Source organism: Oncorhynchus tshawytscha, linkage group LG02 (assembly GCF_018296145.1).
Source record: "Oncorhynchus tshawytscha isolate Ot180627B linkage group LG02, Otsh_v2.0, whole genome shotgun sequence".
Lineage (NCBI taxonomy): Eukaryota > Metazoa > Chordata > Actinopteri > Salmoniformes > Salmonidae > Oncorhynchus > Oncorhynchus tshawytscha.
The window spans coordinates 50822619-50840353 of NC_056430.1; the positions used below are offsets into that span (position 1 = coordinate 50822619).

General features: G+C 40.8%; 1 protein-coding gene across 1 annotated transcript in view; it reads right to left on the reverse strand.

The window, feature by feature from the left end:
* Positions 1-17735, reverse strand: part of LOC112267566 (copine-9) — a 193635-nt gene that overhangs the window by 168969 nt on the left and 6931 nt on the right. Inside the window, exon 2 of the mRNA XM_042305298.1 lies at positions 14665-14748. Within this exon, the coding sequence (XP_042161232.1) occupies positions 14665-14748 (84 nt within the window). The remainder of the gene's footprint in view (positions 1-14664; positions 14749-17735) is intronic.

The following is a 17735-nucleotide window of genomic DNA, read 5'->3' on the forward strand; positions in this document are numbered from 1 at the left end:
ACCCAGGGTAGCATGCTGAAATTCTTCAGCCGCCTTAGGAAGTAGAGACGTTGTTGTGCCCTCTTGACAAGAGTGGTGGTGTTGGTTCATTTCAAGTCCTCAGTGATGTGGACGCCGAGGGAACTCACCTCCACCCTACCTGACACCCTAGACCCACTCCAATTTGCTTACCGCCCAAATAGGTCCACAGACGATGCAATCTCAACCACACTGCACACTGCCCTAACCCATCTGGACGAGAGGAATACCTATGTGAGAATGCTGTTCATCGACTACAGCTCGGCATTCAACACCATAGTACCCTCCAAGCTTGTCATCAAGCTCGAGACCCTGGGTCTCGACCCTGCCCTGTGCAACTGGGTACTGGACTTCCTGACGGGCCGCCCCCAGGTGGTGAGGGTAGGCAACAACATCTCCTCCCCGCTGATCCTCAACACTGGGGCCCCACAAGGGTGCGTTCTGAGCCCTCTCCTGTACTCCCTGTTCACCCTCGACTGCGTGGCCACGCACGCCTCCAACTCAATCATCAAGTTTGTGGACGACACAACAGTGGTAGGCTTGATTACCAACAACGACGAGACGGCCTACAGGGAGGAGGTGAGGGCCCTCGGAGTGTGGTGTCAGGAAAATAACCTCACACTCAACGTCAACAAAACTAAGGAGATGATTGTGGACTTCAGGAAACAGCAGAGGGAACACCCCCCCATCCACATCGATGGAACAGTAGTGGAGAGGGTAGCAAGTTTTAAGTTCCTCGGCATACACATCACAGACAAACTGAATTGGTCCACTCACACAGACAGCATCGTGAAGAAGGCGCAGCAGCGCCTCTTCAACCTAAGGAGGCTGAAGAAATTCGGCTTGTCACCAAAAGCACTCACAAACTTCTACAGATGCACAATCGAGAGCATCCTGGCGGGCTGATTCACCGCCTGGTATGGCAACTGCACCGCCCTCAACCGTAAGGCTCTCCAGAGGGTAGTGAGGTCTGCACAACGCATCACCGGGGGCAAACTACCTGCCCTCCAGGACACCTACACCACTCGATGCTACAGGAAGGCCATAAAGATCATCAAGGACATCAACCACCCGAGCCACTGCCTGTTCACCCCGCTGTCATCCAGAAGGCGAGGTCAGTACAGGTGCATCAAAGCTGGGACCGAGAGACTGAAAAACAGCTTCTATCTCAAGGCCATCAGACTGTTAAACAGCCACCACTAACATTGAGTGGCTGCAGCCAACACACTGTCAATGACACTGACTCAACTCCAGCCACTTTAATAATGGGAATTGATGGGAAATGATGTAAATATATCACTAGCCACTTTAAACAATGCTACCTTATATAATGTTACTTACCCTACATTATTCATCTCATATGCATACTATATACTGTACTATATCATCGCATATGTATGTATCACTAGCCACTTTAACTATGCCACTTGGTTTACATATCTCATATGTATATACTGTACTGTATCATCTACTGTATCTTGCCTATGCTGCTCTGTACCATCACTCATTCATATATCCTTATGTACATATTCTTTATCCCCTTACACTGTGTATAAGACAGTAGTTTTTTGGAATTGTTAGTTAGATTACTTGTTCGTTATTACTGCATTGTCGGAACTAGAAGCACAAGCATTTCGCTACACTCGCATTAACATCTGCTAACCATGTGTATGTGACAAATAAAATTAGATTAGATTTGATTTGATTTGATTCAAAGTGATGCTTGAAAAAGCTAGCCTTAGCTTTCACTTACTGCCTGTGTATATTTGTTCCTAACATCCCTGAAAAGTTCCATATCACGGAGGCTATTCGATGCTAATTCATAACGCCATTTCAGCTCATGAAACATGGGACCAATACTTTATTTTGTTGCGTTTATATTTTTGTTCAGTAAATATTCCTCAATGTTGATGGATGAGTCCTAGGTGGATGAATCTTTGAACATACTCCAATCAGTGTTCTCAAAACAGTCCTGCAGCATTGAGTCTGCCTCCTCTGTCCAGCGCCTCACAATTGTCTGTTTTAGTGGCTCTCTCTTGAGTTGCTGCTTGTAGGCAGGGAGTAGGAACAAAAAGACATGATCAGATTGGCCAAAGTGGGGGCGGGGATGGCTTTGTACGAGTCACGGATGCTTGTATATAGATGGTCCAGCAAGTTATTTGTTCTTGTGGGGCAGGATACTTGTTGGTGATATTTAGGAACTCCAGATCTGCTGAACAGGAGCTTGAGATGTTTTAAACTTCGGTACACCAGGAATTGTCAATAAGGAAACATACCCCTCCCCCTACTCTTACCAGAACCTGCCATTCGATCTATATGGAAAAGGGAAAACCCTTCTGGTTGAATAGCAGAGTCAGGTGTATCACCCATAAGCCACATCTCTGTAAAAACAAGGACACAGATTCCCCTGATGTCCCTTTGTAAAAACAAGGACACAGCATCACGTGATGTCCCTCTGTGATTAAACCTTACTCTGAGTTCACAAAGTTTATTTTCTCAGCGATTGGACATTAGCCATCGGGATACTAGGAAGAATACTACGAAGGATACTAGGAAGAGGAGGCTGTGTAGCCCGTCTTGTAGCCAGCATAATGACAAATAAATAACCTGTTTGCAATAAGCACTAATGATAAACTCCCTATTCCTTTGACCAGGGCCCGTATGCACAAATTATCTCAGAGTAGGAGACTGATCTAGGATCTGTCCATATAATCTTATTAATTATGATCTAAAAGGCTAAACTTATCCTAGATCACTACACCTTCTCTGAGACTCTTTGTGGATATGGGTCCTGACAGATTCTTGAAATTCTGTCTGTAACTGACAGGTAGCAAGAACAGCTTTTAATTTCTTCGCACCTAATTTATGAAACAATCTTCAGAATAACCTACAGTTGGATGTATTGTTGCCTTTCAGAATGTCTTTACTATAGAATGTGGTAGATTTTCATGATTGTGTTTTGCATTTTTGTATTCTCTTGGTGAATTTGCTATGCTCCTATGCTGACATGATTGTGTAATTGTTATGTAATTGTAAGATGTAGGACTCTTTCGCAAAAGAGACCTTGGTCTCAATGGGACTCTAAGGTCTTGATCGACCATTTTGTTGTGAGAATGACTACCTCTCCTACCTGTCTCATCCCTTCCTGGCCCAATGGGGACATGAGGAGAACGCATCCAATCAGAGTGCTTCCCTGCTGTGATTGACATTCTCTCACACCGCCACCCCATCGCCAGCTCAATGTTGACCTACTTGTTATCTTCTGTTAAACCACTGAGGTCACCTTAAGAGCACGCTATGGTTGTCTCTTGAGAAAAAGCTTCACCACCTATTTAGTTTAGCGAATTCAGGGGGTAACCCCGACCTGGACTCGAACCCAGGTCCAGTGACTGTCAGGCCAACACCTTAACCATTGCACCAAGGGGTTTCAACCTCTTGATGAGGTCACTACATGTTGGGTTAAGGTCGCTACACTACCCCCCACTACCCCCACGCTTCTCAATACCAAGTCCCTCACATGTACACGCCTTAGTATGTACAGTGGGGCAAAAAAGTATTTAGTCAGCCACCAATTGTGCAAGTTCTCCCACTTAAAAAGATGAGAGGCATGTAATTTTCATCAAAGGTACACTTCAACTATGACAGACAAAATTAGGGAAAAAAATCCAGAAAATCACATTGTAGGATTTGCAGATTATGGTGGAAAATAAGTATTTGGTCATTAACAAAAATCTCAATACTTTGTTATATACCCTTTGTTGGCAATGACAGAGGTCAAACGTTTTCTGTAAGTCTTCACAAGGTTTTCACACACTGTTGCTGGTATTTGGCCCATTCCTCCATGCAGATCTCCTCTAGAGCAGTGATGTTTTGGGGCTGTTGCTGGGCAACACGGACTTTCAACTCCCTCCAAAGATTTTCTATGGGGTTGAGATCTGGAGACTGGCTAGGCCACTCCAGGGACATGTCTGGCACTGCAGGATTTGAGTCCCTGGCGGCGTAGTGTGTTACTTATGGTAGGCTTTGTTACTTTGGTCCCAGCTCTCTGCAGGTCATTCACTAGGTCCCCCCATGTGGTTCTGGGATTTTTGCTCACTGTTCTTGTGATCATTTTGACCCAACTGGGTGAGATCTTGCATGGAGTCTTCCATTTCCTAATAATTGCTCCCACAGTTGATTTCTTCAAACCAAGCTGCTTACCTATTGCAGATGCAGTCTTCCCAGCCTAGTGCAGGTCTACAAGTTTGTTTCTGGTGTCCTTTGACAGCTCTTTGGTCTTGGCCATAGTGGAGTTTGGAGTGTGACTGTTTGAGATTGTGGGCAGGTGTCTTTTATACTGATAACAAGTTCAAACAGGTGCCATTAATACAGGTAATGAGTGGAGGACAGAGGAGCCTCTTAAAGAAGAAGTTACAGGTCTGTGAGAGCCAGAATTCTTGCTTGTTTGTAGGTGACCAAATACTTATTTTCCACCATAATTTGCAAATAAATTCATTACAAATCCTACAATGTGATTTTCTCATTTTGTCCATCATAGTTGAAGTGTACATATGATGAAAATTACAGGCCTCTCTTATCTTTTTAAGTGGGAGAACTTGCACAATTGGTGGCTGACTAAATACTTTTTTGCCCCACTGTATACAAACATCCGTGACTCGTACAAAGATACTTCGGGCAAATCCGATCACGTCTCTCTGTTCCTACTCACCTCCTACAAGCAGCAACTAAAGAGGGAGTCACCAACACAGCAAATAGTGAGGCGATGGACAGAGGAGGCAGACTCAATGCTGCAGGACTGTTTAGAGAATACTGATTGGAGTATGTTCCAAGATTCATTCACCCAGGACTCATACATCAACATTGAGGAATATTTACTGAACAAAAATATAAACGCAACAAAATAAAGTGTTGGTCCAATGTTTCATGAACTGAAATAAAAGATCCCATTAATGTTCCATACGCACAAAAAACTTATTGTGCACACATTTGTTTACATCCCTGTTAGTGAGCATTTCTCGTTTGCCAAGATAATCCATCCACCTGACAGGTGTGTCACACAACACAATGTCACAGATGTCTCAAGTTGAGGGAGCATGCAATTGGCATGCTGACTGCAGGAATGTCCACCAGAGCTGTTGTCAGAGAATTTAATGTTAATTTCTCTCCCATAAGCTGATGTCAATGTTGTGAACAGAGTACCCCATGGTGGCGGTGGGGTTATGGTATGTACAGGCATAAGCTACGGACAACGAACACAATCACATTTTATCGATAGCAATTTGAATGCACAAAAATACAGTGAGTTCCTAAGGCCCATTGTGAAGCTCATTTTTTTAAGGTATCTGTGACCAACAGATACAAATCTGTATTCCCAGTCATGTGAAATCCATAGATTAGGGCCTAATTTATTTATTTAAATTGACTGATTTCCTCATATGAACTGTAACAGTAAAATCAATGAAATTGTTGTATGTTGCATTTATATTTTTGTTAAGTATATTTGGTTTGGAATAAGCTTCAATATCACAGTAGAATCCTCATTATGCAATGATATAGAGATTCTTATGAGGCTTTCATAAACATAAATTGTAACTCGTTTCAAGAAATTAGTCATATATCACTATTTCACGGAGCGCCATTTTAAAGTATACTTAAAGTATTGTTATTAAGGTAATGAAAGTTCATATGTTCCAGAAGAAATGCCTTCTGGAACATATGAACTTTCATTACCTTAATAACAATCACGTGGTAGAACTGCATAAGTGTTGCTCTTTCTGGAGGACCGAGTTTTGAAATCAGTGGAATTAGAGTATGATAGCTAAGGAGATTCTGGCGTTTGATTGCAAATATGCAGACGGAGTCGAAAAGAGAACACACAGAAGGCTCCGGATTACAGCTTCAAACTAAGAGCAACCATGGTATCCATGACAGAGAGGGAGCAGCGTCCATCCATGTATACAGGTAAGAGAGTCTAGCTAGCTACATTTTCAGATATTACACGTTTTGAATTTTGTCAGATAGTTGTTTTCATTTCATGTTAAAATGTACTGTTAGCTGGCTGGCTAGCTAGCTAACATTAAGTGTATGATCTGTGTAGTAATATTATCTGTATCTCAGAGCCATTTGCATTGCTAGTTATAGCCTAATGTTAGCTAGCTAACATTGAACATGGTTGGTTAGCTACCTGTAGATTCATGCAGGGTAGTAACGTTAAGAGTTGGGATTATGGTTCATTGTTTAGCTAGCTACATGTCTAAACAAAAGACTATTTCAATAGAATGTTGATGATGATGACAACTGTCGATAGATGTAACTGGTAAATTCACTCTGGCTTATCTACTGTGTTCAGTTCACTCTTGTCTGAGTGTGCCAGAGTGCAGAATAACTGACGAATTTACGAACGCTCAACAACTGTTGAATATGGCCAGTGTCAGTAAACGTTGGCAAAAAAAAGCATCATTAAATTGCTGCCAGCAGCACAGTTGCAGTCACCAATGCTCTGGATAATATAAAAACAAACTAACCAGCTCTGCTCGGGTGAGTAAAATGGTCAAAGTGACTTGTTCTCTCATTTGTTTCTGAAAGTAGCTAGCAAGCTAGCCAATGTTAGCCAGTTAGCTTGGGTGCTTGACTGCTGTTGCTAGGTTAGAACACTTGAATCAGCCCTACTTTTCAGCCAGAGCGTCCAGTGTGCGCCCCTAGAGCGAAACGCTCTGAATTTATGAACGACCAATCTGACAACGCTCTGAGTTTACGAACGCCTAGAGCACGCTCTGGCACTCCAGATTAAATTTACGAACACACTCGTAATATAAACCAGCCATTAATCTTTAAATCTTTGGTTGTTTATTACATAGTCTCACATGTGAATCCTTAAAGAGATCGGTGGGGCTAAAGCTTAAAAGGGTGTGAACGATGCTGAATGGGTGTAGACAAAGAAGAGCTCTCCATTAGGTTTACCAAAACTTTCAAGGGCCATTTTCTCAAAAGTGAGTTTAGCACTCAAAGTTTAGCAACTTTCAAAGCAAAATTACTTTCCCATTGTTCCTCAACTGTAGTTTATGATATACAATTTTCTAGCTCTGAGTATCTACTTTTATCCAATGTAAAGAACACAATGTCAAATTTTGCTACATAAGACCGAATCAAGCAGGTCGGTCACAATTGAGGTTAGTCCATAACAACAAGTGAACTGATTAAAGAATGCATCTTCTAGGGCTTAATAGAATGACTGTAATAATAAACAGTAATGATAATGAAAATGAAAAATAATTATTGAATAAAAAAAGCCATAACAAAAAAAGGCTTTACTCTAGCTCTAGCAAATCATTAAATTGGATATGTATGGGAAATATGAGAAATGATTGGAACTCTATTCCTTCTGTTATTATATCAAGTCCCTAATTGGCATCGTACCAAACCAACAGTTGCAGCTAAAGTAGTGGGACATTTGAGTTTAATAGGTGCTTTACTGGCGAGATAGGGGGGAAATGTATTTTACGGGCCACTCATTGAAACAATCCTCTCCTGGCGGTAATCAAGGTAAACTCCTGCAGTGTCTGCCACGCTCTGCTTGTCTAATAGGATCTCACTGGAGCTCCGTTTGGGTGGCAGGAGCCTCAGCTCTTATATAAGAAACCTGCGAGAGACAGAGAGCTCTCGCGCACATACACAGACACACACTCAAGCACACACATAAACACACACGTGTGTGCTCATACACACACACACACACACTTTCTCTCTCGTTTACTCTTATTTTTAATCAAAGACACACACACACACACACAGGGTCTCTCTGGTATCCGTATCCCTGCTCTTTCCACGCTATCTTTCCCTCTCCTACTCTCTCTAACAATGTGTGTCATGCGTCTTAGTCTGAATGGGTAGAGTAATCCATTTAAATTCATTTGGTTCCCTCCCTGCAATGGCTCGAAGCGATACTACTGAAGGAAAACCTTGAAGAAAAGAGAGAAGGGGAATAGAAAGAAGGAGACAGAGAGAGTAAGAAGACGCAGAGGGAAGCTCGGAAAGAGAGAAAGGGAGAGTTTGGGGGAATAGGGATTGCCTCGAGGATGGAGAGGGAGAGAGAGAAATGGAGGGAACATAAGCATGAACTCTATAGAACGCTTATCAGTAGCTTCAACCGAGGACAGCAAGCTTATCCAAGACAGCAGAGTACAGAGGCCAGGATGTTTAAAGGGGCAATCTGGGATTGGTACAACCATTATTGTACTTTATTATCTTCAGATATGAGAACAGTACAACCCAACCCTTATTCCCCCATCCATCCCTCCCTCCCTCCAATCCCTCCCTCCCATTCACCCACCAAGGCATCATACAAGTATGTCATAGAAAAGTCAATTAAATTAAAATAGGACAGAAACAAACAGTAACAGAAACAAAAACAAAAACAATGGGAAAAGTTCAATAAAATATAATAATCAGTATCATAATTATAGTTTAATCTTATCAGCACAATATATGGCCACTAGAACAGACATGACTGCTTACCAAAATACGCTACGCAAGTTACACCAAGTAAAAGACAGGCTCTCCACGCATTGAATTAATGGAGACCAGGTTAAGTCAATCTTTTGTCGGTACCCATGCGGATTGTACCTAACCTTCTCCAGAGGCAGAGATGACATCAACGCGTGGTAGAATTCTGGTCTAGGGGAAGTACCCCAAAAATGGCAGTGAACCGGTTGGAGCTAACAATTGTATTACACATATGTGAGAATGCCTAAAAAAATGGGGTCCCAGAAGCCCCTCAAAGATTGGCATGACCAAAACATGTGTCCCACAGTCGCTGGGATCTCAAACACTTTGGGTCAACATTTGGATACATTTTTAGCATTTGTTGACTTTTAAATCAATTATATATAATATATAATGTCTATAAATCAATAATATATATAGCCATTGATTCTTGGAGAATATAATTTATAAATGCCTCATGAGCTGAGTTCAACAATCGTACCCCATCAGAATCCGTAATATAAGGTTGTTTTACTGCATTGTTTGTAAACAATGTGATTGAAAACAAACACCGTTTAGCTTCAAAACATAGTTAAATCTATAATTTAGATTTTCTTGCATCCATAGCTCTGTTTATACATTTAAGAGTGCTTACATTTTTCCTAACCCATCCCTCAGGTGTTTACAAAAACTAGAGGCGAGGTGAACACTTTGTTGTTTTTCAAATCCCGGATTGCCCCTTTAAGGCATAAATCAGAGCAAAATGTTGGCATTTTAATGTTAAATGTTTGCCTACCTTTGATGTCGAAGCTGTCATAATCAAAAAAATCTAAATGCTACGCATCTTTCAAGAATCAAATGTTTAGTCGGCTTTTGAGGGTCATCAAGCTGACATCTATCTTTCAAACTAGAGTGATGAAAGAAATTGGTGGAAGAGCCAGTCCTATTTTATGTTGCAATGTGTTCTCAGATCAGACCGAGTTCAGACTCCGAGGTGGATAGACATCATTCAACATCTGGTAGGCTGACAGACACCTGCTTTTGATGAAGGTAGAACACAAGCCGTCCTGCTGTAGGATAACAAGAGTAACTGAACTAAAAAGAGAAAATAATCTCTCTCCATGTAGGCTCAATGGGATCAAAACTGAGAAATGTAGGCTTGTTGTATAATTGTGATTTATTTTGTTGTGTGTGACATAATTTACAAGTACAAAGTTAGAACATATAAATAAGCACAGATAAGGTTTTCTAAAGGTTACCTAATAATAAGTCTACTTTACATTTGACATAATACCCAATCCTTGTTTGTTATCTGTCACGCTCTGTTGATAGGCTAGGGCTGTCTTGATTGGCTCACCAATAGATCTTAGTGTGCTGCTATAACCTTATATTAATAATGGGAATTGATGGGAAATGATGTAAAATATATCACTAGCCACTTTAAACAATGCTACCTAATATAATGTTTACATACCCTACATTATTCATCTCATATGTATACGTATATACTGTACTCTATATCATCTACTGCATCCTTATGTAATACATGTATCACTAGCCACTTTAACTATGCCACTTTGTTTACATACTCATCTCATATGTATATACTGTACTCAATACCATCTACTGTATCTTACCTAAGCTGCTCTGTACCATCACTCATTCATATATCTTTATGTACATATTCTTTATCCCCTTACACTGTGTATAAGACAGTAGTTTTTTTTTTTTTTTGGAATTGTTAGTTAGATTACTTGTTGGATTATTACTGCATTGTCGGAACTAGAAGCACAAGCATTTCGCTACACTCGCATTAACATCTGCTAACCATGTGTATGTGACAAATAAAATTTGATTTGATTTGATTTGATTTTGATATGGACTTGCGTTTTTGTTTTGATTATTAATGTGTTTTGCTGTCAAGACAGAGCAGCAACCCTGTGGGTTTCTACACTCTCATGTACACTCTGATGCCCAGTTGCCATGGAGTGAGTGTTTCATGGGGGAATTCACCCAACCCCATTCTGTCAGTGTCAGGGAATGAAGACAAACCCCCCTCATCACCCCCCACCCCCTCTAGACCAGCCCTGTCTGTTCACTGGTACAAGGTAGGCTGAAAATGCTAAACTCGCCAACTTCTTTACATTTGCCACCCAAACATGCTTGTTCAAAGAAAATGGCCTTTGTACGCTATTTCTTTCAACTAATATCTGTAGCTGATCTACACTTTTTAAAACTGTTTTCAACTGTCGCTGAACAGATGTCATGAGCTGCATGTTATACTCTACTTTTATCAAGGGGATTGTATTCAAATGTATGTTTAGCCTAGTTTATCAAGGGAATTGTGATTCAACCAACATCTAAAGGGAAAAATATAGATATAAATAATGAAAGCAACATTATTTATTTATTTTCACGTCTACACAAAAAAATGATGGGTTGATTGGATGACCGTTGGGTTGTTTTCTTTAAAAAGGTTGGGTTGTTAATGCTGGGTTATTGAGATTTGGCTGAGTGGGTGGGTTAATTCTCCCGCCAAATCCAGAAGATCAAAGTGATCCATCAAGCTCGTGAATGAGGATCGTTGCAGCTGTGCAACAAGTCTACCAGACAGTGCAGCCTGTGCTGAATATAATTACTTTTTGATGGACAAATGGGCAAGGCGGTGAGTAAAAAGCTAGCTAGCCTACATTACTAATTATCCATTCAGGTTAAATAGACCTAGTTATCATGATATGTAATTATCTCAGTCATTGACAATTTTAGCTAATCTTATCTAGCAAGCTAGCTAGCTAGCAAATAACCGCATGCACACTAGCTTGAGATTTAGCTAGCATTTGCTAACTTAGCTGGCTAGATAGCTAGCTAGCTAAAGATTTTATGAATATTCCCTGTCTCCGAGTACATTTAACATGGTTGTTGCTAGTTGGCAAGCTTATAACTGATGTTTTTATGGTGGTACATTTATTCTATGTTTGTTTCTGAGTTAGCTGGCTAACGTAAACTCACCCCATTCCGTACAAATGTGCGCAACCACAACATTCAAACAATGCTACAAAGAAAACTAATGGGACTGTAGCGACTGTGTTGACTTCAAAATCGGGGGTGTGAACTAGGTTTCTATTCAAGCGTTGATCGACATGGTAATGGCTCTATAGTATTGGAGAAAAGTTTTAAAAAACGGACCCTCCGTTACATCGTGCCGTGTCATGTCGTAACGTACAGCACGAATAAAGCAACTATTTCTGTCTTACAGTCTCTCTCCACCAGGTGTAGCACTTCTCTCATCCTTTAAAAACAAGAAATTGACAGTGACGGGGGTAAGGGGGGTACCTAGTAATTTTTTGCGTCATCATTGCATGCGATCATCATTCTCAAAGCCGCTGTTTACTTCTAAGATCACTTTAGCACCTCCCTAAAAACCCGATTCAAATTTGACACTAACCTTCAAATAGGTATGTAATAACACATTATATAAACTCTTTATAGTGTTTTATTTACATTTTAGAGGCGATAAGGTGATAAGTTGGACAGATCGAGTGAAAAAAAGCCATTTTCCCACACGACATCTCTCCTTAGTTTCGCTTCCCCACCCGCCATTTAAAAAAAGACGGGGCTCATTACTTGCTTTGAATGCAGAAACGGGCAGTGTTTAGGTCATGTAATTGATTCTGTTGGAAAGGGGAGAAATTGTGCTTTACAATGGTATTGACATTACAGTTGATCTGGAAGTATTACGTTTTTGGGGCACTAAAATAGGGGCAATTGTACGGACCAAGGCGATGTACGAGTTTACCTGAGTTTACGTTAGCTAGTCTCAGTCTGGATACAGACAGTTACTTTAACGTTATATTGAAATGAAATGATTGTCTCAAATTGAAGCTATCCATTTTGACACTACTTAAACTGTGTTCATGTTATGTCTCCCCACTGCTCAGATACTAGAGGCTGAATGGCCCTGAGAGTGCTTCTCCCACCCCAAGCGTACCGAATGCAGATAGCTACATATTAAAATGAAAGTTGTTTCTGAAATGTTCATCCACGTTTATCCATTTTGGCTGTCCCCTAAAAGCTTGTTATGTCTTTGTCCCCAGATACTAAAGACGACATGGTCCTTGAGTGTTTCTCCCACCCCCAGTGTAGAGTGCAGGCAGCTACATATTGAAATTAAAGTAGTGTCTCAAATGTTCATCCACGTTTATCCATTTTGGCTGTCCCCTAAAAGCTTGTTATGTCTTTGTCCCCCAGATACTAAAGACGACATGATCCTGAGAGTGTTTTTCCCAACCCCAGTGTAACGAGTTGGAAAGATGACTGCCCGCCCAAGCATTAATGAGAATACATTTGGAATATTGAATATTATTTCATACGGAATAGTTTAAATCAGAGGTGGGAAGTAACTAATTACAAATACTCTCGTTACTGTAAGGGCAGAAAGGCCAGACACTGGAGCAGAAGACTTTGTTTCGTTGTTGTTTTACATAAATTCCTATTGAAAATTGATACCTGGTAGGGGTTGGCGGAGGGTAAAGTGTTTACTTTTCTTCAGCCCCTTTCCTCGGCTTTAATTGGTAGGGCTGCTGTGATTTTCAAATGATGGATTGTGCTTCTAAAGTTGTTTTTAATTGTGTGTTCCTTATTTGTTTATCTTTTGCATGACTTCATTTTGTAGCTGAAATTAATATCTGAAAATAAACATTTAGTATTTTATCTACAATTTATCATGATTGGCCATATTTCATTTTAAGAATTTAATAGACTGTGTAGTGACGTTGTAACATTGGTTGTTATTGTTAGAAGTATTTGTACCTTTAGAAAATGAATGGATTTTGTAATAGAGAGAAGGTAGAAAAAAATAACCCAGCAATAAAGTAAGTAATAACTCACTGCTGGGTCAAAAATACATGGATAACAATTGCCCAGCAAAAGAGAAAAAGCAACCCACTGCTGGGTCAAACTAACCACATTTTGGGGAAAATCAAGTAACCCAACCATGCTGGGTCAAAATAACCCAGTGCTGGGTTACAGAAATTACCCAAGTTGGGTCATTATTGACCCAGCATTTTTATTTTTTAAATTTTTTAAATTTGGCCTATTTTATATGCCGCATACTTGCATTTTTCAAGTAGACAAGAGTGGTGAAAGAGTCCACTAAATAAGCACCAAGGAGCACTAAGTGCTCAATAGGCTATATACGACAAGTAGACTGTGTAGAGTCTATACTTGTATTTGCCCGGTCATACACTAAGAATCAACAGAATCTTGATTCCAGTGGTATCCTACCTAAGCAATTCTTCTCACTGCGAAAATAAGTGATAGAGAAGTGCGCACGGCACACCTGAATAAATGTAAGCACCCACACCTACCTCTCACACACCCTCTCTAGCTCATTTGAATTAATGTCATAACCCACTGAGCAAAATCTGGTTGATTCAACGTTGTTTCCATGTAATTTCAACAACAAAAATTAAATGTGATGACGTTGAATCAATGTGGAAAATTGTTTGGATTTGCAAAAAGTGATCAAAATAAGGGAATTTCATGTTTTTTTCCCACCCAACTTTGAACCTAAATCCAACGACATGGTGAAATGTTTTTTTTTTATTTCACGTTGACTTCACATTAGTTGAAAATTACTCAACCAAATGTAAAACAAAACAAGGCGTTGACATTATGTCTGTGCCCAGTAGGAAGAACCTGTCCAACCGTGCTCTTGCGCGGTGTACTGTATGTAGTGGACAGCGGCGTATTAATATCTATAGCCTATCCATGTGATCTGTGTGAGTTGCGTGCGTTGGGGCTCTTAAAATCACTCAGAATAAATACCGTTATGCTGCTGCACCCCCACGTAGCTCTTCACCCACTGTTAATGCAAATTCCTTACAAAAGTCAGAGTTTTGCACAGAGATGTAAATACACTTATTAAACCAATATGGTTTGAAATCACGACTGTTAGCCTACATATGTTTGAAGATAGTCTTGTTGAGGTAACCTACACAAATTATGCGCACATATATTGAAACGCAAATGGCTCCATACAAATTAAGATGTAGGCTACAGCACTCATTCCAGGTGATAATCTATCATTATACAACATTATCAACAGTTTATATATAACATTTTCTTTCAATAATGACACTATTGGATACGTTATGAGTATCTTACCTGCACGAGACGGTAACTTCAATCTTGGTCGCAGGTACCGTTGAGTTGAGCGGGTCGAAATCTCCAATTGTCGCCATGGTCAGGCTTTAAATCAGTTATTCTCAAATGTGAACTTCTCAGCTATGTTCAGCAAATACTCATGAGCGATATCTTGTTTGAAAATATGTTCCATTCATTCACATGGGATTTTTTAAAATAAAAGCACCAAGTATCGGCATTTGTTGACTAATGTCTTCGCAGAGTTGAGTGAGAGGCGCATACCTGTGGTTGAGACAAGTGGCAGCGCTCGAGACAGTCCTTGCTTGGAGGTGTGGCGATGGTGGATTTCATTCATCGAGGAGAGAGCGAAAGCTAGAGAGCGAGAGTGCACATAGGGGTCCTTCGCTCCGTACTTCTGCTTATCCATCAGCAGGTGGAGGCAGAGACTTTCGGGAAGTTGCTGCCAGCAGAATGTTGGATTTCATAAGTTCATATGCATTTGGAGTGTGTGGTCTATGCAGCTCAACTGTGTACTGTAGTTTAAAAAAAATATCAAATAGGATTAGAAGTACAATTGCATATAATGAATTATATTATGATCATATCATTTGGGTAGGGAGAGCTGCAATAACAATGATACATTTACAACAGTAAAATGCATTGCACCATAACACATTAGCTTGCGCTAATTATCAGTGCTTGTCCCGAGATAGACAGTGAAATGCCAAGAAAATCCAGAAAGATAAATACATACAAATACATACACATAGCCTACATACACATTTCACATACATAGCCTATATTCTATTACAGTACATACATGCACAGCACACATACAGAGCCTTCAGAAAGTATTAATACCCCATTGACTTATTCCACATTTTGTTGTTTCAGCCTGAATTCAAAATTGATTCAGTGTTTTTCACCCATCTACACACATACCCCATAGTGAAAACTTGTTTTTGCATATGTATTGAATATTAAATACAGAAATATCTCATTTACATAGGAATCCACACCCCTGAGTGTTATGTCATGTCAGAATCACCTTTGGCAGCGATTACAGTTGTGAGTCTTTCTGGTTAAGTCTCTTAGAGCTTTGCACACCCGGATTGTACAATATTTGCACAGTATTATTTTTTTAATTCTTCAAGCTCTTTCAAGTTGGTTGTTGATCATCGCTAGACAGCAATTTTCAAGTCTTGCCATAGATTTTCAAGCCGAATTAAGTCAGAACTGTAACTCAGCAACTCTGGAATATCCAATGTCACATTTGTAAGCAACTATATGTATATTTGGCCTTGTGTTATAGATTATTGTCCTGTTGAAAGGTGATTTTGTCTCGCAGTGTCTGTTGGAAAGCAGACTGAACCAGGTTTTCCTCCAGGATTTTGACTGTGCTTAGCTCTATTCCATTTATTTGAATCATAAAAAATTCCCTAGTCATTGCCAATGAATAGCATACTCATAACATGATGCAGCCAACAACATGTTTGAAAATATGAAGATGAATATGATACTAAGTCATGTGTTATGTTGGATTTTCCAAAACCACAACGCTTTGTATTCAGGACATAAAGTTAATTACTTCACCAATTTTCTTGCAGTTTTACTTCAGTACCTTATTGCAAAAAAAAGGATGCAGGTTTGGGAATACATTGGCAGTGGAATGACCAGTACTGAAGAGCTCAATGACTTTCAACGTGGCACCGTCATAGGATGCCACCTTTCCAAAAAGTCAGTTCGTCAAATTTCTGCCCTGCTAGAGCTGCCCCGGTGCCCCGGCAACAACGGCTCAGCCACGAGTTGGTAGGTCACACAAGCTCACAGAACAGGACCGCAGAGTGCTGAAGCACGTAAGAATCGTCTGTCCTCGGGTTGCAACACTCACTACTGTGTTCCAAATTGCCTCTTGAAGCAACAGCAGCATAAGAACTGTTCGTCGGGAGCTTCATGAAATGGATTTCCATGGCCGGGCAGCCACACACCAGCATAAGATCACCATGCGCAATGCCAAGCTTTGGCCGGAGTGGTGTAAAGCTCGCCGCCATTGGACCCTGGAGCAGGAGAACGCTACCTCCCCCAATGCATAGTGCCAACTGCAAAGTTTGGTGGAGGAGGAATAACATTCTGGGGCAGTTTTTCATGGTTCGGGCTAGGCCCCTTAGTTCCAGTGAAGCGAAATCTTAATGCTAAAGCATACAATGACATTCTAGACGATTCTGTGCTTCCAAGTTTGCGGCAACAGTTTGGGGAAGGTCCTTTCCTGTTTCAGCATTTCAATGCCCCTGCGCACAAAGTAAAGTCCATACAAAAATGGTTTGTCAAGATCGGTGTGGAAGAACTTGACTGACCTGCACAGAGCCCTGACCTTAACCCCATCAAACACCTTTGGGATGAATTGGAATGAATGGATGAATTGGCTGAATGGAAGCAAGTCCCCACAGCAATGTTCCAACATCTAGTGGAAAGCCTTCACAGAAGAGTGTCGGCTGTTATAGCAGCAAAGGTGTGACCAACTCCATATTAATGCCTATACTTTTGGAATGAGACGTTCGATGAGAATGTGCCCACATACCATGTAGTGTATATATAGCCTATATAAAAGGAAGAGAAGCTTATGTCTAACCCCAGAGAGAGAAATAGAGATATGCCGGTGGTATGCTATGACACCGACATGCAGATGGCTACCGTGTGGGCTATACAGATATAGACGTACAGAAGGAGGATCATTCGTTAACTCTGATAGGCCTGAAACTGACTTCCTCACCTCAAGTTCAACTATCGGAGTCAGTTGGTGCACTGCCTTCTTATCAAAGGCCTGCAGTAGCTAAAGCTCAATAATAGCCACACCATACCAAACCTTCACAAACATTTCTAAACTTTATAAGTGTAACAGTCATGAAGAGGGTATGACAACATATTTTCTCCCTCAGGAGACTGAAAAGATTTGGCATGGGTCCCCAGATCCTCAAAAAGTTCTACAGCTGCACCATAGAGAGCATCCTGACCGCTTGCATCACCTCCTGATATGCATCCGACCGCAAGGCGCTACAGGGGGTAGTGCATACGGCCCAGTACATCACTGGGGC